This window comes from Talpa occidentalis, unplaced genomic scaffold (genome assembly GCF_014898055.3).
Source record: "Talpa occidentalis isolate TD23 unplaced genomic scaffold, MPIMG_talOcc4v2.1 talOcc4.15, whole genome shotgun sequence".
NCBI classification, from domain to species: Eukaryota; Metazoa; Chordata; class Mammalia; order Eulipotyphla; family Talpidae; genus Talpa; species Talpa occidentalis.
This window is the reverse complement of record NW_023601543.1, coordinates 3179123-3204714: the sequence shown is the minus strand read 5'-3', so window position 1 is coordinate 3204714 and position 25592 is coordinate 3179123. Positions and strand designations below refer to the sequence as shown.

Below are 25592 nucleotides of genomic sequence, written 5' to 3'. Positions count from 1 at the left end.
GTTCAAGGGTGTTCTGATGGGAAACCACAGAAATATGGAGGCAGGGGACATAGGAGCAGAGGGCAGGCGGGCAGGATCAGATTTGCGTTTTGTCAGGACCACGCTAGCCTGCCTGCAGGGAGAGTGGGAGCGCACTTAGCCAGGGGTGCCGTGCCCACGGACGGGATGCCGGCACAGAGGGGACAGGCGGGGACAGACTGGGTGGGCGAGGGCTGGACTGAAAGGGTTGAGGTCCAGGGCCTTGGGGGGTGTCTGCCTCCCATGCAGCGGCAGGGCGCTCCAGGGCCCGAGGCCAGCAGGGTCGGGAGTCGTGAAGGTCAAGGCTGAGAAAAGCAGCCATCTGCTGCTGGCCTTGGCAGGAACAGCCATACGTACTGGCTGTCTTGACAGAGGAAGGAAACGCAGAGGTCTCCGGAAACAGCGTCACATGCTCCCACGGAAATGCTTCCGGTGGATGTGTCACAGAACGTTGGCGCTGGGGAAGCCCTTCTAGAAGCAGGTTGTGCAGTAAGCTCTACAAAACCGAACAGACGTAGAACACAAGCCATGGCGTCTAGAGAGGGGCCAGGTCAACAGTGGTGTCACATTATTTGCTTTGCTTTGTTATTTTTTCCTATTTTTCTGTGAATATGTAAATATGTGCCAATAAGGGAGAAATGCAACATAATTTCTTTCGAAGACTTGACTCCTATAGGAGAGAGCACCCGTGGGAGCGTCTGTGGGTGGGAAGAAAGGAGAAATGCGATCAGGTGCCACTAGAGACGTGCTTGAAAATCTTTATTTGGAAACTCTTTGCCCTCAAAATAGCCAAGATATGTTCGAGGCCACGTGCCAAGCCGCCCGCCCTGCAGAGTCAGCAGCTGCCCTTCGCTGCGCTCCTGTGGCCGCGGACGTCTCAGAGACAACGGGGGTCCCACTGGCTCTTCCCGCCCAGAAAAATGGTCACCTCTGGCACCGCTGCCATTGGGCACACGCTGGGGGTGCTGTCGGGTCCTGTCCCCACTTGATGCCAGTAGCCCCACCCCAAGGTGTGACAACCAAAACTGACTCCAGGCTTTGCCGACTGCCCTCATTCAGAACCACCAGCCTGGGCCATGTGTACTGGCTCGCCTCGGTGACAGGACTCACCACACCTAGGAGAGGCGCTTCCACCCAACAGCCACAGTGAGAAAGTCCAGGCTTCCCAAGTGGCCATCTGTCTCCCTGCAGTGCCAGGCACTGGCTCAGCCCCGGGGTGCATTCCAGAGCACAGGCTTTCTCTCTGGCCTGTGACAGTTGGGCAGAGATTTCCAGAGAGTGCCCCCCGCCCCGAAACCACCTCTTACTGCTCCCAAGTCAAACACCCCTCCTCCAAGGGGCCCTCCCATCTGTGCACGGGACATCCCAGGTCCTCAGCGGGATGTGATCGAGCAGGAGCCAGCTGACCACCCTCCCCCTGCACGTCCATCGACGTGGCCCTGAGGCTATGTCACACTAAGTCCCTTTGCTGAGCTATTGACCGAAAGGCTCAAGGTCTACATATGTGACCCTGCTCCCTTGGGTCACCCCTCCCAGAGCCTCGGAGCTGAGGCCCTCCTGTGCAGCTACATGTATCCGTCTCCAACACATTCCCAAGACAGTGGGCACGGTGTTGGCGTCTGCGGATGGTCGGGACCCGATGAAAGAGAAAGTGATCCTCATTGTGCATGTCTCTGTCTGTGTGCCGCATGTCTCGTCACAATACATAAAGCAGCGAAGAAATACATCGGCCATCTTTTACCTGCTCACACTCACTCACTCCCCCAGCCTGTCCCCGTCCAACGGGAAATGTATGTTTTCCAACAGACTCACTTTTAGCGCGAGCGAGAGACGCGTGCCTCCCAAATCTGCATCCAAAGCCACGCAGGAGGAGAGGAAAGAGACAAGGCCCAACAAGGCCCTGTGAAGTCAGGTACTAAGGGGCAACTTTTCCCATCGGGACCCCAGGAACCCGCCCATTTGCTTTAAGAAAAAGAGTAGGGGGCCTCCCCGGTGGCGCAGCGGTTGAGCGCCGGGTTGCGAAGCTGCCCGCAGCCTCTGCAGCACCGGTTCGATCCCCAGCTGCTCCCCGGCCGCTCCCCGGCCACCGGAGGAGGGTCCCACATGGCGCACAGACCTCTCCTGCCGCCCGCTGCTCCCCTCAGCAGTGTACCTCGGTCCTTCTGCCTGCTCTGCTCCCCGCTCTGGCTCTGGTGAATTCTCTCACCCTCCCGCGCTTCTGACTGTACCCCGTGCTTGTATAAATAAATAAATAAATAAAAATAAAATAAATCTTAAAAAAAAAAAAGAAAAAGAGTAGGCCCTCCTTGAAGTAGGTGCTACCGTTTATCTGGGCTCCATAAACGGAGGCCCACGGGACTGGTCAGCCCACTTCCTCGCCCGTCTCCCTGGGGCTCTCTAACTGCAGGGTGGGCTGAGACGTGGCTCACCGGCCACTAGGGCTTTTCTACAGTCAGTCTGCTCCCTACCATCAAGAATTGGACTCCTGGGCCTCCCCGGTGGCGCAGCGGTTGAGCGCTGGGTTGCGAAGCTGCCCGCAGCCTCTGCAGCGCCGGTTCAATCCCCAGCTGCTCCCGGCCACTGGAGGAGGGTCCCACATGGTGCGCAGACCTCTCCTGCCGCCCGCTGCTCCCCTCAGCAGTGTACTTCGGTCCTTCTACCTGCTCTGCTCCCCGCTCTGGCTCTGGTGAATTCTCTCACCCTCCCGCGCTTCTGACTGTACCCAGTGCTTGTATAAATAAATAAACAAACAAACAAATAAATAAATCTTCAAAAAAAAAAAAAGAGTATCCTTCCTTTAAAAAAAAAAAAAAAAAAGAATTGGACTCCTTTGCTCCCCCACCCCCACCACCCCGAGATGCCAGCCCTGTTCTCCCACCGATGGGAACAGGTTGGGTCCCTTGCAGAGGCAAACCTCAACTGTGGGGTCGGGATCTGCCAAAGGGCTGCACCTGTTGTGAGGCAGCAGCAAGCAGCCCCGACACGGCACTGAGAACGGCCTACGTGACGATGGCGGCGAACTTCGCGATTCACTCACCCAGCAACTCAGGCCGCGCAATACAAACACAAGCGCCTTTCTCAATAGCGTGCAGGAGACGAATTCATAAAACCTGTTAAGTAAATAATAAGTTTTGAATATAAATCACCTGCAAAAGGTTCTCTTCCAAAGCACCCCGAAACGACAATGAATTCGGGCCGAGCTTCTGTAAATGTCAGCCTGGGGCAACTCTGATCTGTCTCACCTGCGTAAATCTCGGTCGTTGACTTTCGGGCAGGAAAAAGCCAAAGCAGTTGACCCGGAGCCTTCCGCCACTCTCCGTGCCCTTACTCTTGATCCCAGCAGGTGCCAGATAGCCTAGCACGAGTCCACGTTGGCTGCTGAAAGTGGGGTGCGGCGCCTCCCACCTGGCCCGTGCTCATCCAGAACCCACCCAGGCAGCCCGGAGTCGCCCTCGTCAGAGCCCGAGGGCCACGACAAGTGGCATCTGCCCACTGCTTGGGCAATGCATTGGCAGGGACACCAGAAGCAGCTTCAGGAGCCTGGGGCAGGGCGGGCTCTTACCCACTAGGGAACACCACGGCTCAGCGGAGAGCACGGACCGATGAGCGCCCCTCGGCTTCAGGTTCTCACGTGCAGAAGACAGAGACCACCCAGGAGAGCGAGAGGAACCAAGTGCCCCGGGGCAGGCAGGGAACCGGCTACAGCAGGCGCAGCCACCACAGGCCACAACTCCGGCCAAAGGAAGACAGTGGGCAGAGGGCCCGGGATGGCTGGATTCGATTTCAACCCAACCCTGGGCCTGGATCCAGGCTCCTCAGAGCTCTAACCTGCCAGGTGGACTTAGGCAAAGAAAAGGGAAACAAGCCCGCTTGGGAATGTGCACCCACATGGCTCCCATGGCGGGGTCCATGCCCTGGGGAACCTGGAGGGCGTCGGTGAGCAGCCCGAGGTAGGCACGAGGCGGCCTTCACCATCATTCAGAGAAAACAAACATGCCGTCTGCAGCCAGACCAGGGCTCGAGGCACCGTGCCTGCTCTCCCCTCACTTTTCAAGTCACTGAAGATGCATGTAGGCTGAGTTTATTCCGCAAATAATTGAAAGCAGAGATTGGAACAGATGTTTGCACACCCACGTCTCCACTCTAGTCAAAGTGTGGAAAGAACTCAAGTGTCCCTCAGGAGATGAGGGGGTAAGCAGAGCATGGCCGGCCATGGCGGGACTGCTGGCCAGTGTCTAAAGGGAAGCAAAATGTGGCACGAGCTGTAACCAGGACAAGCCCCGAGAACACCACGCACAGTGGAATGAGCCAATGGCCAAAAGGCGAACACGCTAAGTCCCACGGCAGCCAGCACAGCCAGAGACAGCAGGTGTCTGGGGGCAGCCAGGGCGGGGCAGTGGGGAGTTGCTGTTTGATGGATGCTGAGCCTCAGTTTTGCCAGATGAAGAAGTTCTGGGCGAGGGGGTGGTGAGCGCTGTAGACAGGGCGAATGGAGCTCCGCCCCAGCACTGCACACTGAACAATGGTCCAATGGTCAATTTATGGTGTGTGTCTCTTACCACGAGTTTGTAAACTGCTAAAGTGCAGTGTGTTACTTAATAAAAAAGCAGAGCGGAGGCAGGGAGGTGCAGCCGTTACAAGTGCTGACAGGACTGCCAGTCACACGAGAAGGATGCGAACGTCGCTGTATCGTAGGAGCAGCCACTGAGGAGGTACAGGTTAGGCTTCAGCTCTGGACCATACAAGGGCCCTTACAAAATAAGATGGCGAGGCACCGAGCCCAAGAAGAAAAATGCCCAGATCTGTGCCCATGTGCATGGGCAGAAGGTGAGCAGAAAGAAACACGCCGTGTCAGCAGTGGCTTTGTTCTGAAGTGCGGCTTCTCTTCCTCCTCCTCATCGCCTGTAATATGCAAGTATTTGCTGTGGTGACAGGTGGAGACACCGGTAAGTTGAGTATAAACCAAACCACAACAAAAGCAAAGGAAAGTGAGTATTTATTCAATTCCAAGTTTGACAAGAAAGGGGGGGTCACATGGAGTGTTTAGGCAGGGGGCCCATCAACACATTCACAATCACGGAGAGAAGAAAGACCAAGGTTTTGAAGCTCTAACAAGATACGGCACCCACCTACTGTGGCCAAGAGGATTGGGTTTATGGTTTTTTATGGTTTCATTTCTATATATGCCTGTTGGTTTTATTTTTTTAGTTTTACTACCCTAAGGCAGCACCAGTGTGGGGAGTCAAACAGAAAAGTTTTTGACAATTTGGCACTGAAAGGCTATCCTAAGGAATCAGCTGAAACAGAAAAATATTTTATGCACAAAGTTGTTCATCACAGAATTATTTGCAATACTGAAAATCTGTACGCAGTCGAAATTTCCAGTAACTGAAGAAAGGTTAAATTATGATAAAGCCACACAAGAAAATCTATCACCACCAGTATAAAGTACCTTTGCAAAAGTCTGTAATAACTGCATACAATGCTGGGGGGAGAACATAAAAGTGCGTGACAAAGCACATGGTGTGAACACGACAACAGACAGGAATTCACACCCCAAAAAAGACAAGATATTATGTGACTATCTCCAGGGTAGAGAACTGATCTGTCTTCTCACCCTTTACTGGGTTTCTCTTCCCATTTTTTTCATCATTACCATATTGATTTTCTATTCAGGAAAAGAGACTTGGCTTACGTCACGTGGCCACAAGGTCCTGGGGCGGCGCCTCGCACGACACTGTCTAGAGTCACAAACGCTTAGCCTCCGGGGGGAGGGGGCGGGGAGTGGGGTGTGAAGAATGGCCGTGACCGCGAACGGGTGAAGAAGAGGAGGGGACGGCCTAGGGGTGGGAGGGAGGACGGACTGGCCAGGAAAGCGAGGGACCAGCTACGCTGGTCAGCCGAGGAAAGGGGCTTTGTGGAGTCAGGGAAGACTCTGACTGCTCAGCGGAGGTCGTGTAGACCCAGTAGTAGGCACTGACGGTGTTGTCAAGGGCAGGATCGCAGAGGGATTCCAGGAAGACACGTGGATTCCTTAAGGGGCAGGGGAGGAAATCGGGGGGGCGGTCAGCTACGGGGGAAGAGGTACGAGGGACCATGGCGATGGAGAGGAGCAGGCGGAGGAGGAGGCCACAAGCCAGAGTGAGCTCCCTGCTGACCCTTAAACCCGACACACTTCGCGCCGCTCCGGACAAGTCTCTGTGGGCAGAGGCAGAGGAAACAGTGCACAGAACGGGCCGGTGCCAACGCGGGGGTGCCCGGCGCAGCGCCGGGCTGGGATCGCTAGTTTTGATGTCAAGGGAACTGTCCAAAGGAATCTGCTCAAGGGCAATGGGGAGGGCCACAGGCAGCGGCCTCTGCTGAAGGCTGTCCAGCTCAGGGGGTCGGAGACAGGTTATGCGAAGCGACAGAGATAACGAAGCTGCTCACTGCGCAGCTGTGTCGCCACAGCCCCTCTGCAGGCTAATGAGTAACAGTCTGTCAGCAATTGGGCTGAACTGAAATAATCTTTTAATATCTTGCCTTTTTCTGCTTACCATTTAACACATTGCAGTCACTTCATCCGATCTGCTGTATTTTTTTCCACAAACATTTACCTTTAAACACAGAAGCAGCACTGGACAGGACGACTAAACATCACTCACGCCGACACAGGACTACGTGCGTTTGGCAAGCGTGACGCTCCAGTGAGTGAGGGTCACAGACCGGCTTCAACAGGCTGTAAATGTGAGTCGTGAAGATTCCACCCCTTTAAGATGACACTGTCTAGGCTTGATCCTACCTTTCTGTTTATTTTCATATTTAGGAAACACAGAAGTACATTCCGGGGGGCTGGAAACTACCTAATATTACACTAATGAAAAATTTCACAACCCTGAACATAATTTAGAAGGCAACAAAAAGCAAAGCTGTCTTTGATCAGCAGTGACAAGCAGAGTATTTTTTGCTTCCTGGATACATGGTTGTCTGCAGCCAACCGTCCCTGAAGGAGAAGAATGCCGCCGCCGCGCAGTCAGGCCCGTGAGCAGTTCGCGCTGTGCGTGACTGCCTTTCCGTACATGGCCTCTGGATTCACTGTCATTATTTGCCACTAACTTAAAATCTCTGGAAACTTCTGGCCGAGTTTCCCACATGTCACGCCTGCCGTTTACTGAACATATTTATTGGACGGAGAAACCGCACATTCATCTTCTCAAGCAATTTTTTTTTTAGATTTTTGAAATGTTGAGGTCTTAGAAAAAAGTATCTTAGATGTTAGAAATAAAATTTAGACTTTTAAGGGCCTTGGCAGCTTGCATGATTGTTTGACTTTACATTTTAAAAAGAAACACGGATTACAGGTTGGCCTTGTATTTTGAATCTACTGGGCCAGAAATCATCACCAAAAGAACCAGGAACTTGGTGTCAAACCTCATTTGCTACGTGGTTACTTTCAGAACTGTACTAAACTCCACAAACACGGAGAGTATTTGCTGAGTATAGCGCTCCGTTTGCTCACGTAGGCTTGCTATCTCAAGAAAGGCAATGTCAGTTTGTTCGTCTGGTACTTACTCATGGTCAATAAGGGAGGGAGGGCTGTTCAAACGAGGGAGAGGCTCAGCCCAGCCCTACATCGGCCAATTGGAAACTAATCAAAAAGTAACTCAATCAAAGGTTCGGCTGTTGCACATCCTGAGGCCGACCCCCCGGGCGGCTTCTGAAACGGGTATTTACAGATCTTCAGCCTAACGCCTCCCACTGGCTGGAAGGGGCTCACCGTATCTGCCGTCTGCGAGGGACACTCAAGGCATCAGTGACGGGGGGAGGGCCCCCCTTGGGAGCCATTATATACATTGTGGTCCTGCCAAGGGTCGGAATCAACAAAATACAGTTCCCCTGCATGGACCTCAGAAAAGTTAGCCAGAAACTCACGGGGGTCGAAGCTAACCCACACGGTGTACCTGTAGTCTATCGTGCGGATGGAATAGCCCATGACCTTGATATCTTTTAAACTCGGCTTGTCCGAGTTCCACTGAGGAGAGTCCGCAGGCCGGGGGTACTGGCTGTAGGCGATCGACTCACGGGGACCACCCAAGAGCCCCGGCTCGACTTCCACACTGGACGATCGGAAATACTTCAGCAGGCTCTGGCCTTCTCTGCACAGCTCGACATGAAAGGAGGGCACAGGGCAGAGGGGCGGCACATGCAGCCCTGCGAGGCCTGCGAGTGTGGGGAAGAGAGCGACGAGTTCCACGGGGTCCAGGACTGACTGGCCTGTAACAGGAAGCCCCCCAACAGAACAGGTTACATCCTGGAAGCATCCTCCGGCCTGCACAGCTACTCTGTTTTTTCTCCTATGCTTAATGTTTGCACAAGAATTGAAGAGCAATGCCAACTGGGCACCTTGACCAATGGCAGGGTGCAAATCAAGATGTCTTCTGCCTGTTAGAACTCTCTGAAAGCATCTGCAACCTGGGAATACCAGTGTAATAGCTGGTTCATGCAAGGGTCGTGGATCAGGCCTGAAGCACTGAGTAAAATGTCTGTTCAGGACAGGGTACGCTGAGTGTCACAGCGTCACCCTGGCGATATCCCTTTTATGCACGTCTGCATTGGTCCATCTTTTTCTCTTCTGTGGAAACTACAGAGAACATCAAGCTCACGGCCCCGAGTTTTCTGAGCATGCGGGTCAGAGGCACGAAGTGTTCACCTCGCTGTACTAACATCGCCACCACCATCCAGCTCTCTGCATCTTGCAAAACCAAAACTCTGTGCCCATTAAACAACTGCTCCCCCGCCCCACTCCTCCCAGCCCCTGCATCCACCATTCCATTTTCTGTCTCTATGAATGTGACTGCTCCAAGGGCCTCCTGTACGTGGAATCACAGAGTATGTGTCCACAGAGTATGTGTCCAACTCTGGCCTATGTCACTCCACATGTCCTCAAGGCCCATCTCTGGTGTAGCAGCCTTAGAGTCTCCTTCCTTTTGAAGACTGAGTAATAGTCCATTCACTGCAGAGAAGGGCCCCATTTCTTATCCTTTCACCTGCCAACACACCCTCAGAGTGCCTGCACCTCCTGTTGATGGCAAATGCGCCGATACAATCACATAATACTGTTTTGGGTTTGAACACCTGCTTTCAGTTCTGTGGGGTCTACACCTCAGAGCGGAACTGCTGACACAGATGGTAATTCTACATCCCATGTTTTGAGGAAGCACGAAGCCACTGTGTGCAGCGGCCATGCTATTTTAGTTTCCACTTCTCCACATCCTGAGCAGCGCTTGATGCTCATCGTCGTCCAATGGCAGCATCTTACGGGGTGACATGCGCTGCCATCGTGGTCGATCCACCTCTCTTGTCCAAGTCCTGCCCTTTGCATTGATTCCTGGTCATATTTACCTTGGACTGAGACTGTCAATCTGGCCTTTCTGAAATCTTTGAAGGTTGGAATTTTATACAGCCCAGTTTTATTTCCTAGATGTTTGATTAGTAAGGGGGAAAAGAGGAAAGGTTTTAAGGAGATACCTTTACCAAGGCAACACCTGGCCAACAAGGCCACCACAGCCAGATGCTCAAGCCTGCAGCACGAATAACAGCAGAGGCCACCAGGAGTGCCCTCCATGATGTGGCCGGAGCCCCCAACCTCACAGGCAGCACGTGAATCAAAATTCACACTGACTCTAGCAACAAGAAAGCTGGCAGATAAATCCCCACTGACAGCCATGGTCCAAGACAGCGGGCCCGGAAGCTTGTGAAAAGATGAGGTGGGAGATGAGGGGACCCAGACAACATGTGGCCTTGTCCTAAGAGTGAGAAGGTAGTGAGGGAGGCACCAGAGCAGGCTGTGACAGGACCAAGCTCAAGTTTTAGAGGATCATTTGAGGAGGACTATCTCTAGGGGGTCAAGGGCACAAGCAAGGAGACTGTAGTGAGCTGCAGTAATCTAGCCAGAGAGGGAGCAGTGTGGCCCAGGGGGTGGCAGTGAGGGGTGAGGAGGAACCTGGACAGATCCTGACTGGAGAGTGCCAGGCTTGCTGACAGTGCATCACAGATGGAGTAGGGGAGACGGAAAGGGTGGGGGCAGCTCCAGACTGTGGCCTGAGGCCTGAGGAGGAAGTGTCAAAGGAAAGGCTCAGGGCATGAGACCAGAAATGCAGCAGGAGGTGTGTGAGACCAGCCACGTGGGCCAGGCTGCAGAAATCCAAGGCCAAAGTTCAGGGGAGGGACCTGAGCCAGAGGCAAAATTTGAAAACAGATGGCAGTGCGATTACATGGTTTTACACCAGGCTGAGCACCTCCCGAAGACATCTCCACACAGATACTCAAGCTGTCAGAAGGCGTCTCCAGTCACCAAATGGCTATAACCACGCTTCAAAACGGGTTAGCCTTTTATTAGTGATGTAGAAGACAGAGTTTACAGTGAACAAAAAGCAAAGGTGCAGAAATAAACTGGGCGCTGTAAAGCAAACTTAGATCCAGAAAGGCCAGAATGATGGGCCAGAACAAAGGATTTAAACAGGAATCAATGTAAGTGCAATACTCGACCCACGGCATGGTGGAACAGAAAGGCTGGAATCACCCTCTCCCTTTGCAACAAATATTAAAGAAGATGAGCATGTGCTCATAGGAAAATCCAGATGCTTCATTGCAGCTATACAGCCCCAGGAAGTCTGAGAACTACGGTTGGGGGCCACTGCAAGGGGAGCATTTCTACTGGGATCAGGAACAAGACAGGGATGTCCACTGTCACCATTATTATTCAACACCGTCCTGGAAGTCCTAGCCAAAGCAATTAGGCAAAAAAAGACATAAAAGGAACCCAAATTGGAAAAGAACAAGTGAAACTGTCACTATTTGCAACCGACATGCTAATATACTTAGAGAAACCAAAAGAGTCTACCAAAAAAAGCTTCTAGAAATAATAAATGAATACAGTAAAGTGGCAGGATATAAAACCAATACACAAAAATCAGTGGCATTTCTATATGTGAGCAATGTATCAGGAGAGAAATAAGGACTATAGTTCCATTTTAAATCACACCAAAAACATGAAACATCTGGAAATAAACAATGAAGGAGGTGAAGGACCTGTACAATGAAAACTATAAAACTGTTAAAGGAAATAAAACACAAAGAAATGGAAAGATATTCTGTGCTCATGAGTAGGAAGAATTAACATCATTAAAATGTTACAGTACCCAAAGCAATTTACAGATTTAATGCAATACCTATTAAACTATCTGTGTCTTTTTTTTAGGAAATGGAACAATTATCAAATTTATATGGAAGCACAAAAGGTCTGGAATGACTAAAATAATCTTCGAAGAAAATGGAGGCATCCTTCTTCCTGACTTCAAACAATATTGCACAGCAACAGTATGGTACTGGACCAAAAACAGAAACTCAGACCAATGAACAGAATTGAAAGCCCAGAGAGTCACGAAGAACCCACACAGGCCACCTGGGTGGAGGAGGGGAGCTTGTCCAGGAGTCTTTGCCAGAGGGCCTTGCTCACACTGGAGCTTTTGGGAAGACAGAGAGCAGGATAAGCAGCCTGCTTGAGAGCCCTTGAGAGGCAGGGCTGAAAGTCTGGAGATTTCATCTGCAGACAAGAGGGTTGTGGTCTTCAAACGCTGGAAGGACAGGCCCGGGAAGTCAAAGGAAACATGCCCTTGACTGTTGGGGAAGGCAGAAGTAGAGTGACTCGGTAACTTAAGGATCTGCTGACAATACCCGCTCACTTTTCCTCCCAGGCCCTCCTCGCTCTCGCACTGAAGCTCTGGTGGAGTGATGCAAGGGCACATGTGGAGGAGTGACCCTATACTCCCCAAATCATATAGTTGTATAAACGATTGACAAATCAACATTCTAGGAAGAAAATAAACTATTCTTAAATGGAAAAAAAATTCCCTGGTAAAATGCTAGACAAGTACACAGGAAACTTGTCTATAAATGGGCTGGTGGGTCATTCAAGAGTCTTTATGGGGCCTCCCCGGTGGCGCAGCAGTTGAGCGCTGGGCTGCGAAGCTGCCCGCAGCCTCTGCAGCGCCAGTTCCATCCCCGGCTGCAGGGCGAGGGTCCCACATGGCGCACAGACCTCTCCTGCCGCCCGCTGCTCCCCTCAGCAGTGTACTTCCGTCCTTCTGCCTGCTCTGCTCCCCGCTCTGGCTCTGGTGAATTCTCTCACCCTCCCGCGCTTCTGACTGTACCCAGTGCTTGTATAAACAAACAAATGAATCTTTAAGATAAAAAAAAAATTTAAGAAGAGTCTTTATAACAATCTCCAGATGCTCCTGTATAGTCTGGCTTTTATAACCACACATACTGATTTTGAAATTTTTAAAAACGAGTAATTTGTCAAAATGAGAATAATAAAAAAGATTTTATATATCTAGTGACCTGCTGGAGTGCTGAGCTGTCGAAAGGGCCACAGACTCCCTCGAAAAGTGCCGAGTTCCAGCCAGCAGTGTGCAGGGGAAGGAGCCGGGCTGAGCGGCCCAGCCTGAGCAGGCCCTCCCCACGCTGGGCTCGCACCTCTCCTCCGGCCTGCCCCTCCACCCTGCCACAGAGCCTGGGAGGCACCCAGGAAGATCCGGTCAGGGTTGGGGGATGGCCAACAGGGGCAGGAGGGCGGGCTGGTAGGCCCCAGGCTGCGGCCTGAGAACGTGGCTTCAACACCAACTGCTGCCATCAAGCGCTGTGACCACAGCGGCGTGCATACCTGGCTCCAGTAATTCCGAGGCGGGAGCAAAAGGGTCGACATAAGGGAACAGCCTCTGGCCTGCCTCTGGAAGTGGAGCCGTCCTTCCAGGCACGTAGAACATCAGGGGCACACGTGTGCTGACGTCAAAATTGCTGTATTTGGCCCATTCTCCATGTTCGCCTAGAGACCACCCTGGTGCAGAAAAGCATAACATAATGACTAAAAATGACGCACACCATGGCAGCCCACTCACCGTAGATGCCGTTTCGTGTCCTGTAGCTAAAACTCGTCCCCTGCAGGGAAGGCAGACTTCCTCTCGAATTGCCACAAAAAGGGTGCTTTCCCCTAAACACTACGTTTTTTTGAAGTAAGGCATTTGTCCTGAGAAAGGAAATCTTCAAAGGCAAAATAAATATCAAGTTCCCAAACTACAAGAAGTGATAAGAACTAACCCCGTGCGTTGAGGCTGGGTGCCAAGGCCCGTGGCCCACGCAGACCCGGGCCCCGTCATCACTGCCCTGTCCTGTGCCCGCCCATCTCCTGCCTCCAGTCCCACAGCTCAGGTTTTCGCCTTTGGGTGTGGGCTGTGAAGCTACACTGCCCACATTTCCAAAAAAAAAAAGACAGGGAGCTCTCGCCCGGTGTTTAAGACACGCCATAGAACAAAAACCCACGATGCCAGGTTCCCCGTCCTCGGCCTTCACTGAAAACCACCCTTACCACTAATTTCCAACACCCTTCACCAAAGACACAAGAAATACTCCAAGTTGGAAATTCACAAATCTTCGGATGTTTGCACACTCTTTTTTGATATAAAAAATGTAAAACACGGAGCATTTTGCGTTACAAAATAGCCAAAGCCACCAAAACCTGCCATGGCGGGTTCGAGAAGGCTTCCGTGGTCTGGCTGCGGAAGAGCCCTCTGGGAAGGGCCACCTGTAAGCAGGTGCACCTGCACGGAGCAAAGAAACCTTGCAAGTGGGTCCTGCCATCACAGGGCACAGCGGTCTGCACTGGCACAGGAGAATGGGCACCGAGCAGAAGGGTCACAGGGAGCGTCAGTTCATTGGGGGAGCAACAAAAAACTGGGACACCTCCAGGTATAACCAACTAACATGGGGGATTGTCTATGCTAAGTGGGAAGAACAAAACAGCACCTGCAGCACAATGGACACTGCCTTGTGCCAGGACTACACGACGCGACACACACAACAGGGCTGCATCACAAGTACAGGCTGGCGGCACCGCTAAGCCCTGGCCAAGTGGGACAAAGGGCAGGGGGCTCAGCCCCCCATCCCATGAGCTGCAGATTCCTTTTCCTCCCAACGAGAGCACACTCAGCTCTAACGTCGATGAGGGTATGGCGTCTGACAACAATGAGGAATCATTTCCCTGCTCCGGGTGTGGTAATGAGCATGTGGTTGTCCTTCAAAAGAGCCACATTTTTAAGATACTTTTTGGAAAACTGAACATTCTGTTTTCCTAAAAAAAAAAAAAAATTCAGGAGTAGCTCAGGATGAGATGAGCAAGACTGACTGGGGAGCTGGGAGACTGGGGGGCAGGGCAAGGAGTGGTATTTCGTTCTCTACTATTGAGCATATTTAAAAATTTTCAAATTAAAACTAATAAAGATATTTCCACTTTTGGAAAAAGGAGGACACAGCCCGAGGAGCGATGGGCAGTGGTAAAACCCGGGGTGTGGGCAGGGCGGTGGGGGAAGGGCATGGTGAAGGCTGAGGGCTGTGCTGACAGCCCTCCAACCCTGGAAATGGCTAGAAGCAGGGTTGAAAGGGGTTCCCCCACTAATGGAAGCTACTGCTGAGTTCACCATGAAAAAACAAGTCCCCATAAGGTTCTCCCCATCAGCATCCATCACCCATACATTTGAGGTGATCCTCAGACCCAGAGGCCTGGCCTCCAGGGGTAGGTCCCAGGGCTAACAGGGTCGTTGTAGTAGCACCCAAAGACCCCAGCCTCGCTGATCCCTAGGAGAGAAGACGCCTGTGTTTAAGAACGCAGAAAGGCTCTGAGGCTGGCAGGCGGTCCCCAACACTCACCGTGATCTGAGGTGAGCACGACCATGGTGCCAGTGGCCAGCTGCAGGTCGTCCAGGGCGCTCAAGAGGCGGCCGACCTGGGTATCCATGTATGAAACTGACGCAAAGTAGCTTTGGCGGATCTTCCGCTACAAATCCAAAACAGGTAACGAAGGTGACTGAGTTCAGTGGCTGAGCTGGCACATCCGCCATGTCCCCTGAGCAGCCCTCCCGGGCAGCCCCCGCTGATGCCTTCGATGGTCTTCTCCACCCGACCCCACTGCTCGCTGCCTCCCCACGCCTGCGCTCCTGTGCAACCCACACGGCCAGAAGTCCCGTTCTTCTTAAAGCAAATCAGTTTTCACTTTAGCACAGAGATCTCAGCAGACGCGGGGCGCCACTGTCCCCCTCCCAGCAGGGCGCGCAGGTCTTCCCAAGCAAGGGCCGGCCGGCACACGGAGCTCTGGTGTGAGTGGCCTAGGGCGCCCGGCATATTCCAGGGACTCAGGTCGCTGCGCTGGACACACACTTGTTTAAAGAACAAATCAAGCCACGCCTGCTGCAGTGGCTTAGGGAGGTGTGCTGAAGGAGCGAGGGGGCAGTGCGGATTTAAGGGGCTTAGGAGATCAAGTAGGAGAGGGGAGCAGGGAGGATGAGGACCACAAGAGCACGCCAGGTGTTTCACTTAGCTGAGGCAGGATCTCAAGGTGAAGCAGCAGCCAGAACAAGCCACACTTCGCTTTCTCCCCCAAGGTCAGGCCGGGTGAGGGGGAGCAGTCCGGGGAGAGGGCAGGGAGCAGGTGTACAGTCTGCAGTGAAGGGCTGGGAAGGAGGGAAGACCCCACTGCAGGGATGGGAAGGGGGCTCGGTTGGCCAAGTTCCTGCTGCTCTTCTGAGACCCAGGGGAAGCCTTGAGCCCGGCGCATGAGAGCGCACACACCCCACACGCGTGCACAGGTACAATTCCAGCTGTTGGTAAGGGAGGCTACCAATAGTAGTGCCCACTTACCACCTACTTGCTGGGTAGCAGCCGATCCTGCAAACCCCCCTATAAGGTAAGTGTCACCACTCCCATCTTACACACGACAACTCAGGCTCAGAGAAGTTAATTAACTTGCCCAGAGACACACAGCTGGCAAGGGGCACAGCCCAAGTGTACCTACATCCATCTTATGCAGTCCCCTCCCTCAGGCTGTCCCCCAGTCTTGGTTTCTGCAACAGGAAGTGTGGCTATAAGTTAAGACGGTGGGCAGAGGGGCAAAGGGGCTGGCAGGCAGTGGGGAGGCTGCAGAGCAGCCTCAGAGGGCAGATCAGAGCCCTGGGGTGGATGGGACTGGAGGTTGGCATGGGTAGCACGGGTTCCCTCTCAGGACTCAAAGCCAGAATGCCAGGAAGCAACACGACTGACCTGGGCATGACCTGGGGCCAGCCGCCGCCCCGCCCCGCCTGGGGTTCCCTCACCTGGACGACAAAAGCAGGTTCTGAGGGCACTGTAAAGAGCTCACAAAGCCGCAGCCTTTTGAGGGGCCATCACTAAGGAGGGGTCGCCCAATCACCCACTGTGCTTCATGCCAATGCAGGCTTGTGGGGATCCAGGGAGCACGCTTTGAAGACACTGCCCTCACCCTCACACTGCGGCCTGCCTGTCAGAATATTCACATGAATCACAGAGATGCAGGGCTCTAGGTGGAATATTCCTGAAGGAACATTATCAGGCAGAGTGGCTACTGAGTCAGTGTAACCATTCTTAACTGCTGAGGCTGCCCCGCCCCCATGTCGTGGCCATTGGACACCAGAGGTCTCAGCTGGACGGCCCTGTGTGGTACCCCGGCTCCGTCTGTGCCAAGGCCCTTCTAGTCAAGCTGTGCCCTAATTTCCCCAAGACGACCCCCTGCCCGGCACATCACCTGACACCCAGCACAGAGAAGGTTCTTAGTGAGACAGGATGGGCAGAGGGGTGACGGCAGAGGGGTGCCCACTGAGAAAAGCAGTGTTGGCTTTAGCACACAAGGGGCTGACGCCTCGCCCAGGTATGTCTCCCATACCTGAAAGTCCACGGGGACCGGGCCATAGGGCACACTGATGTTTAACGCTTGGACGTCCTCCCGCTCCCTGATGTCCATCCAGGGATTGTAGGCCACGGGAGGGAGGCCAGCAGGGACCTGGGGATCAGGAGCCAAGGGGATGTTCTCCAAGGGATACAGCTTCTGAAACTCCTTGGGGGAAGCACACAAAGCCACCACATTGTCACTCTTTACCACAGGTATTTGCCAGCACCTGACAGTCAGGCCTGAGGGCGAGATCAGAGACCAATGGTGTTGACACCATGTGACCTTGGACTCCTACAGATGGGGCAGTAAAGCTCTTTCTACAATCGAGCCCCCCGCCTCCTTGTCTGCACCTCCCTCTAAGAAAATGGGTGGAGGAGCTGTGGGTTCCAAAGTGACCCCTGGAGTGGGCAGTTCCCTGGGGGGATCCCCAGAGCTCAGCACAGTCCTCCTTGTGGCTGAGGGTGATGGTGGTGAAGGGACACCCAACACCATCAGCAAAGGAAAAAGGTGGGGTGGGGGGCAAAGTGTGTGGAGAAACCAGGCACAAGCTTCCAGAGTCTTCTCCCGGTGAAGTCACACAGAACGCGCTTCATTTCCGCAGCACTGGGTGGTATAATAACACTGGCTGGGAAGCTCATTAAAGCCCCAGCACCCAGGCTTTGGGCTGGGGATGGAGCTGAGGCACCCTGCCTGCACAGTCCCATATCCCAGACCCAGGCAGAAACTGAGGCTTGTGTGAACAAACAGTAAGGCATCGTGAGCCCCTCTCAGGCATTCTGAGAAAGGGGGCAACACTTTGAAGATCCAGGGACCAGCCAAGGGCCATCCTTGTGGGTAGGCCTTTCCGAAGGTCCTCCTCAGGCTGGCAAGGTCAACTTTTCTCTGCCCAAGAGGCAGGAGAAGCGAGTCTCCTCCACCACGGGGCTGGAGGCTCCTGCTGAGAAAGCGACAGCCTCTGGGCCATCGAAGCAAACACAGCACAGCAGGGCTGTGGTCTCTAAGGGAGAGGCTGCACAGGCCCAGGAAAGAAACACAACAGGGAAAAACCCCACGAGCTGTTCCAAAGGAAGAGGCTGCATGCTCTAAATGACAGCCCTCGAGCACAGGACCGGAAGTGCCAGCCAGCAGGACGAGGCCCAGTGTTAAGGGGTCTGACCCACAGGCCTTCCCACTGTACCCTAGAATCATATCCCAAGAACTACCTCTTCTTGCACACCTGGCCGGCCAGCTCTGCTCACTTCTCTGTGATGATCTCACCATCCCACCCAACATGAGCTCCCAGAGTTCAAGGACAGGAAATGCAACCCTCCAGGGAAGGGAAGTAGAAAGTCAAGCACTTCCCACAGGGTTCCACACATCCGAAACCTACCTCTTAGCCTCACCTCTGACTCCCATCTTCACATTGCTGGGCATGCTAGTGCCGCCAGGGATCCCTGGTGACGGCGCAGGGTGGGGTAGAAAGTGCCTACCTGCACGTCACAAGCCCTTCCTTCATCCAAGGCTGCAACTGTCATACTGTGCCAACTCTGCCCCCAGTCAGGGCCTCACCTTTGGGTACCTGAAGGGGATGTGCGGCTTATGGTATCCAACAGCCAAGAAGAAAGGCTCGGCCGATGTTTTCATCTTTGTCAGTAATTGTATGGCTTGCTCAGTGCTCTGTTTGTCAGGCAAGGTGCCCTCAGGCACATCTGCCACATCCACGGGGCAAAGCAGGTTGGCATGGAGTTCTCCATCTGGCCCCCGACATGTCTTGCAAAACAAAACATATAAAGTCAGCTTTTCAAGTGCAAGAAATGGAAGTCACGAAGGTCCCGTGGCAGACTCACTGTCCACGGCAGCAGTCACACCTCTCAGCCATCCAGGCTGGACGGGCACAGGGGAGGGGGACGAGACAGGCCCCGCTTCCGCTCCAGGCAGGGGCTGGAAATGCCCCAGCGCTTAGCTTCTGGCTGCTAATCCTGTCTCCAGACCAGAACCCATGAAAGGAAACCTAAGTAAACTGATAACAAACACTGGCTCCAATTCAACAGTAAATAGAACGAATAATCCAGTTTAAAAAATGGGCTGAGGCCCTGAATGAACATTTCAGCACAGGAGACATACAAACGGCCGGCACACGCGTGTGAAGATGCTCGCGCCACGGCTCAACACAGACACGCGCGCCACCCAATCGGCCCACGACCCACCTACCAGGCTATGATTTTAAAAAGTGGGAAAAAATATATTAACTTTCTTCACAGATTCCTTTTCTTCCCATGATGCTTTAAAATGGTAAGATCCCCACCAGAGCTGTGAGCACCTGGACATGTCCATCAGGCCCGAGGCAGACAGACGGACACACAGATGGACGGAAGGCACACCAGGGTCAAAAACGAGCCCTGCGAAGCTCCCCGCCTAACGCGCGGGCGGGAAGTTGCAGGGAACACCTCGCGAACTTTGTGTGCCTGACAGGAGAAGCACTTCTGCTCCCACTCACCTTGGTGTTTTCGTACTTCTCGGAGGAGGGGTGGTAAGGTGGGACTGACCAGCTGTACGGGGAATCGTCGCTGTGATTAGAAGATATTCCTGGGGGGAAGAAACGACATTAAGTGCGGCAGGACCCTCCCCATCCCAAGCTAAAACTGTAAACAATTTGGGGAAGCAGCATGGCCCCTCAGTTTCCTCATCTCCAGGCCAGATGCTGGGGAAGTCCCCACAGAAGCCACCTCTTCAGCTTCCCTCTGAGGACTGAGCATCTGGCCTCCAAGGAAAGTGATCAGCCAGCTGGGAAGGGTGGCACGACCCTGCAAAGCTGGGGCCGGGGCCTCACCCACCCGCTGAAGGAAGCAGCAGAGGCATGGGCACCGCTGTTGTGCCGGGCACCAACCTGGTGCCAACCAGATGCCAGACAAGTGAGCCAGGACTGAAATCTCGCCTGAGAACACCAAGTTCAGCGCTCATTCACAAAGAGAAACCCACCCCAGCCCATAGTTGACAAAGTATCTGGGAAGACAAAACAACATGTGGAAACAAGGAGGGACTGGCTGCCAGCTGCCGAGATGCTGGAGGAAATCCACGTGACAGCCTTCCTCTTGCTGAAACCGCTCAAAGCTCTTGGCCTCACTGCAAAAGCATGTTACTAAAAATCCACTAAGCTCAAAATTGGAAGCTCTCCAAACTGTACCAAATCAACTAGCCCATTCTATTTATTCCAGTCCTGCTACACACATCACATCCTTGGTTGTGACCAACGCAGCAGGCACCTGCCGGATGCAACCCAGGTGCTGGACCCAAATCAGAAGTTTTTGGCCGAGGATCTGCAGCAGTCTCGGGCCACTGTAGCTGATCTGAGGATCCATCCACAAGCTGACTAGGCCCCGGGACTCAGGAAAATGAGGGAAGCGGGCCTGTCTCGGGGATCCTGCACAGATTCTGCCAGCCATGTGTAATATAAGAACCCAGAGGCCCAAAACCTCAAGAGGAAGTTAGTGTCAATTCTTCCCAGTTAAAACAGTTTTAGAGAAAAAAGCTCCACCGTCAAGTGGATGAATGAGTGAATAAATCAGAGAGAGAAAACAGCAGAAGCACTGTGTAAGGGGGGCAGCGCCCAGGCACAGAGGTGACACAGGAACTGGTGAGGCCTGGCAGTGAGGGCTTCTAAAGTCACTGAGGCTGGCAAGGGATGTGAAGGGAAGTGCTGCCTCCAGGGCTGTGCTAGAGGAGCAGCAGCAGCAGGAGCATGTCACAGGCAGGGAGAGGCGCCCTGCACAGAAAAGCATGGGGTGCCGCTGAGGAGAGCCAGCAGGGGCGTCTGGGGCAGGCTTAGCCAGCACAGCTAGCGCAGAGGAGAGAGCAGAGGGGCCTACAGGCCTGGATTCAAATCTTTTTTTTTTAAAGATTTATTTATTTATACAAGCACTGGGTACAGTCAGAAGCGCGGGAGGGTGAGAGAATTCACCAGAGCCAGAGGGGAGAGCAGAGCAGGCAGAAGGACCAAAGTACACTGCTGAGGGGAGCAGCGGGCAACAGGAGAGGTCTGTCACGCCACGTGGGACCTTTGCCAGTGGCCGGGGATGGAACTGGCGCTGCAGAAGCTGCGGGCAGCTTTGCAGCCCAGCGTTCAACCGCTGCGCCACCCAGGAGGCCCCTAGATTCAAATCTTAGCACCGCTCCCTCAGCACCCGGGCCCCTGTAGCCAAGCCACTTGACCTCACCAAGTCTCAACTTCCGCCTCGGGAAATGAGTCGGAGAAGCAGCCACCTTGCTTGCTGTCGAAGGACTTAAGGAAGCGGGCAGCCCAGAGCAGGCACACCCCTGGTACTCAGTGGGGCCACTGTCAGCCACCACACACTGTTCCTACAAGCAGCGCAGGCGAAACCTCTGTTCTCCACTGAAGGCTGGGCCCGAGGAGCCTGCATGCGAAACCTAATCCTGGAGACGAAGGAGGCGACCCCACTAGCTCTGCTTGGCATCTCTTTCCGAAGCACGGTCCCCCTCTCCAGTAGCTACTCCTCTCTCCCAAACACTCCCCTCCAGGCAAGGGAGAGGCCAAGCTGTGGGAAGCGCCTCTGGAGGTGGTGGCGGCTGCACCACAGGATTCTGTTCAGATTCACCTTCAAAATGGACCCAACTCAGCCCAACAGAATGGGACCTCAGCGGGCCCCAGACGGTGGCGAGTGGCCGGTGTCACCGCTGGGCCCAGGGGGAGCTGCTGAACTGGTCAAGTCCTGAGGACAAGACTGACTGTCCCTACAGGGATCAGGTTTTCCTTTCTTTTTTCCCGAGACCCCTAGACCCTTCACAGACGCTGTGGCCACCGACAACACGACCAGCTGGCAGAGATGTTGGAATGCAAGGAAGACGCTCATGAACAAGGAACTCCGAGTCTCTAGCGGTGTCTGAGCAGTCTTCTCAAGCGATTTCAAGTTTGAGGGTTCTTGGCTCACTTCTAAATATTTCAAGAAACATACAGATTCAAACATAATTCATAAAGACTTTGAAGTCGCCACAAATAATTTTGAACATATTTTCCCTAATGACTCAAATTCCTCCCTTCTGCAATGCTCTAACTACCGCTGATGAAACTGTTTTACAGCCAGGATTCACCTCCTGAACCCCTGGACATGGAGACTCCCCAGGTAGCTGTTCAAGGCAGCTCTGATGCCAGCTTCCCAGAGCAGGCACCCAACGCGCAAAGCGGATGAACCATCTGCCCAAGGTCAGCCGCACAGCTAGGAAGTGGCAGAGCTGGAATGGAACCGAGGGACCCGGACTCCCCTGCTCCTGGTGCTGGGCACCCCAGCATATGTGTGACGGCAAAGGCCTGAAGGCAACGTGCACTACGGTGGCGCGTCTCCATGTGAGACTACCAGGCTGTCGCTCGACACGACCTCGCGTGGACAGTCGCTATACGGGAAAAGGTGGAACTGCACTCACCAGGAATCACCAATCAGAAAAAGAATATGCCCAGAATGGCGGGGGGCGGGGACACCCAAATACAGCACTCGGCAGGGTACTGCGATGACAAGTGCTTTCCATTCTTTAGTTTCTTCTTTTTTCCAACTTCGTGTCAATCGTGCAATTCTTCCATAAGTTAAAAAAAAAAAAAAGCTGCATGTTGGCTGTGCCTCAGCCTTCTCGCGTCGACAGGAAAGGCATGTGCCAGGCAGGTGCCCATGCTGGAGGTCGGTGCCAGCTCACGGTCCTCTCTCCGGAGCATGTGGGCAGCCCTCGCCAAACTGCAGCCCTTCACCAGAGAGCAGGGCTGCTGTGTGGATGGTGCTCAGATGTGCTAACCCAGTCCCCACTGGGCGCTGGGGAGCAGAGGGCCAGGCACGCAGCCAGATGCCCCCCAAGATTCCCTCCTCCTGGTGAGTGCCTTCCTTCTACCTGAGGAGCAAAGGGACCCAACAGCAGCAGCGCTCATTGCTGAGAGGGAGAGAAGTTGTCAGGCGCGCTCATGCCAGGTGAGAACGGGAAGCCAAGCACAAAATTCATATTTTGGACCAAGGCGGGAGCCACTCATGAGGGGCCCACCCAGCCCCAAGAGACCTCTGTCTAGCAGCACCAGCACCAGCCCCAGGAGGGGAGCCCCACGCCCAGGGTAAAGCAAGACAAAACCCAGATTCTGGGTATAGGCAGTACCAGGGTGAAAGACTTTTCCAACCGACATGGTCACGTAGCCGTTCTCCTTGAAGTACTGGGGGATGGTGGAGAAGTTCCCAGCGTGCACCCTCCAGTAGGAGTTGAAGTCATAGAGGCGGGTGGTATCAGGCCTCCTCCCAGTGAGGAAGGACACGCGGCTCGGGGCACACACCGCCTGCTGTCAGGGAGCAGAAGCAGAGGTAAGTGTCCTCAGAGGACAGCAAGCCTGGAGCTAATGGTAACCAGGCAACCACTGGAGTCCTTGGCAAATAGCTTGGCAGCTGAGTCATGCAGATCTCAGAGTCAAGTAAGGATTTGGGCCTAACCCACGCACCACAAATAAGGCTTCGGGGGCATAGGAAGGGAGGGATGGCGGGAGGAAACAGCCCCGCAAAGCAGTGGGGGGTTATGGCTGCTGCATGATGGCATCTCACAGGTGCACAAAACAGGCAGTGGGGGTGGGGGTAGCCCCATGAAGGGCTCGGGGAGGAGAGCCACCATGGCAAGTTGGCCAGCACGCCCTTCAGCTGGCAGAGCTGAGGGTGGCATTGTGTAGCCATCATTGCTTCTCACGCCAGAACATTCCCTCTTTGGGGCAAGAAGGTGGGCAGGGCCAGCCTAGGCACAGCCTCCGGCCAAGGAAGAGGGGCCCCTTTGCAGGCAGACACCTCCTCTGCCAGGAAAAACCCCGTTCTAACTGCCTCCTGCAGACAACATGCTTCCCTGGAAGTGAGATGGCAGGCACAAGCAGACCCAGGTAACAACAGCTGAAGGGACAGCCCCTCCCAGCCCCACCCTCAGTGCGCGAGCCACACAGCACTTCCACAGGACCCCACACCTACCTGGGCAAAGGCATTGTAGAAAAGAAGGCTGTGGGAGGCCAGCTGGTCAATGTTTGGGGACTTTGCAAGTCTGTCCCCATAACAGCCCAAGGAGGGGCGCAGGTCGTCCACGATGATTAGGAGGACATTCAGAGCATCTGCACAGGACAGTAGGGGCTGCAGCCAGGTCACCTGCACTGGCACTGAACCGCGCCCCTCCTGAGTGCTGGGGTCTGAAAGGCCCAGGCCTGGCCCCTGCACCTTGACAACCCCACCAGCCAAGCCTGGGAGGGGTGACCTGGGCTGTGCCCCTGGGTGGGGGTGCACAGAGGAAGCCGCAGTCCTGGGTGGCAGGGCTAGGCTTTGGCCAGGGTGTCAAGCTTGGAGGAGAGGGAGGGAGGAACAGGAGGGAGGGACTGGAAAAGAGGACGGGGGGGTGGCAGAGGGGAGGGAGAGGGAGAAGAGAGGGAAGAAATTTAGGGACAAAGGGGGAAGTGCGCACGGAGGCAGGGAAGGAAGGGTGGGGTGGGCCGGAGGGAAGGAAGAAAGGATGATGGGAGGGAGCGGAGGCTGGATGGGAGCAGGCTGGATGGGAGGAGGGCGGGAGCGAGGCGCGAAAGGGCGGTGTGGGCCGGGAACAAGGGAAGAAAGGAGAAGGCGCGGACGTGGGCGGCACCTGTGGTCCAGTTGCCCTGCGTCGCCGACTCGCGGGAGGCGTAGATGGAGCCCAGAACCACGCCGAACCAGAGGAGGCCCTGGCCCGGCAGCGGCATTTCTGCCTCCGCGCGGCCGCGCCGGGGCCACGGCGACAAGCTGCGGCGGAACGGCCACACGGCCGCCCGGCCCCGCGCTGCAAACGGGCGCGGACTGCGCCACGCAGCCCGCCCCTCTGGCTGGGCGCCCGCCCGAGCTCGACTGCGCCTGCGCGAGTCGGTCCCCGCCCCCGCCCGGGGGTGGGGCCAGCCGGAATCCGGGCCTACGGGGGCGGGGCCGCGGGGGGAGCGTATGGGCCTGCCCCGCCCCTCGGCCCCGCCCACCCGCCGAGCCGCTCCCTGCGAGCCCCGCCCAGGTGGGAACGTGGCGCAGGCGACTCGCAGTGGTCTCCGAGGCTTGGCGACGCCCCCACGGTCCAGAAAGACTAGCTGCCTAGTTGCCTTTGCTGGTGCTATGCCTTTCACCTGGAAGCCCTGCCCTCTCCCTCACCGTCCTTTAAAAGTCACACTCCCCTTGCTGACCAGCCCAAATGCCACCGCCTACCGCAATCTGAAAGGATCCTCTTTTTCCAAGCTGGTGGCGGCCCCGGAGTCCCTGTTCCAGGGGCTTGAGGGCAATAAAATCCAAACAAAGCTATAGAATGGCAGTGGGCACGCGACGTTTGGAGAAAAATAAAGGGGGGGGACGGAGATCGCTTGTTATTTTCTGTAGTCACCAGACAAGGCCTCACTGAGTACACTGACATTTCAACAAAAGCTTGAAGGAGAGACGGAAGGCTGGCACGTGGACAGCTGCAAGAAGGGTGCCCCCTCCTGGCCGAGGGTGAGGCCTGCAAGGAGACAGGTGAGGCTGCAGGGATGAGGGTCCTGACTGAGTTGGTCAGAATCCATCTGCCCAGGGCTGAATGTCGGGAAGGATCACACAGTAGCTCTCCACCTCCGACTCACCTCTACCCCCCAACAAAACAGCAAGACCAAGACTAGCCAAATGGAGATTTTTGCCTGCAGGGTGGTATTAATATTCACATTCCCTATGCCCCAGGCAACATGCTAATTTCGCTCCTCCCAGCAACACCATGAGCTAGGTGCTACTGTTACTCCCATTTTACAGATCCAGAACTAAAATTCAAAGAAGCTAAGTCATTT

General features: G+C 54.5%; 1 protein-coding gene across 3 annotated transcripts; it reads right to left on the bottom strand.

The window, feature by feature from the left end:
* Window positions 1-4984: 4984 nt before the first annotated feature.
* On the bottom strand, window positions 4985-24540 carry IDS (iduronate 2-sulfatase). Of its 3 annotated transcripts, none has more exons than XM_037511842.2 (9): window positions 24410-24540; window positions 23755-23891; window positions 22913-23090; window positions 19266-19354; window positions 18338-18538; window positions 16784-16954; window positions 14761-14887; window positions 12722-12895; window positions 4985-8271 (listed from the first exon to the last, which is right to left on the bottom strand). In XM_037511842.2, the coding sequence occupies exons 1-9, from the start codon at window positions 24504-24506 to the stop codon at window positions 7808-7810; spliced, it is 1638 nt and encodes a 545-aa protein (XP_037367739.1). In that variant the 5' UTR covers window positions 24507-24540; the 3' UTR covers window positions 4985-7807. The 3 variants fall into 3 exon arrangements, with proteins under 3 accessions (XP_037367739.1, XP_054551488.1, XP_037367740.1); XM_054695513.1 differs by having other exon boundaries at window positions 22913-23087; XM_037511843.2 differs by lacking the exon at window positions 16784-16954.
* Window positions 24541-25592: the final 1052 nt, after the last annotated feature.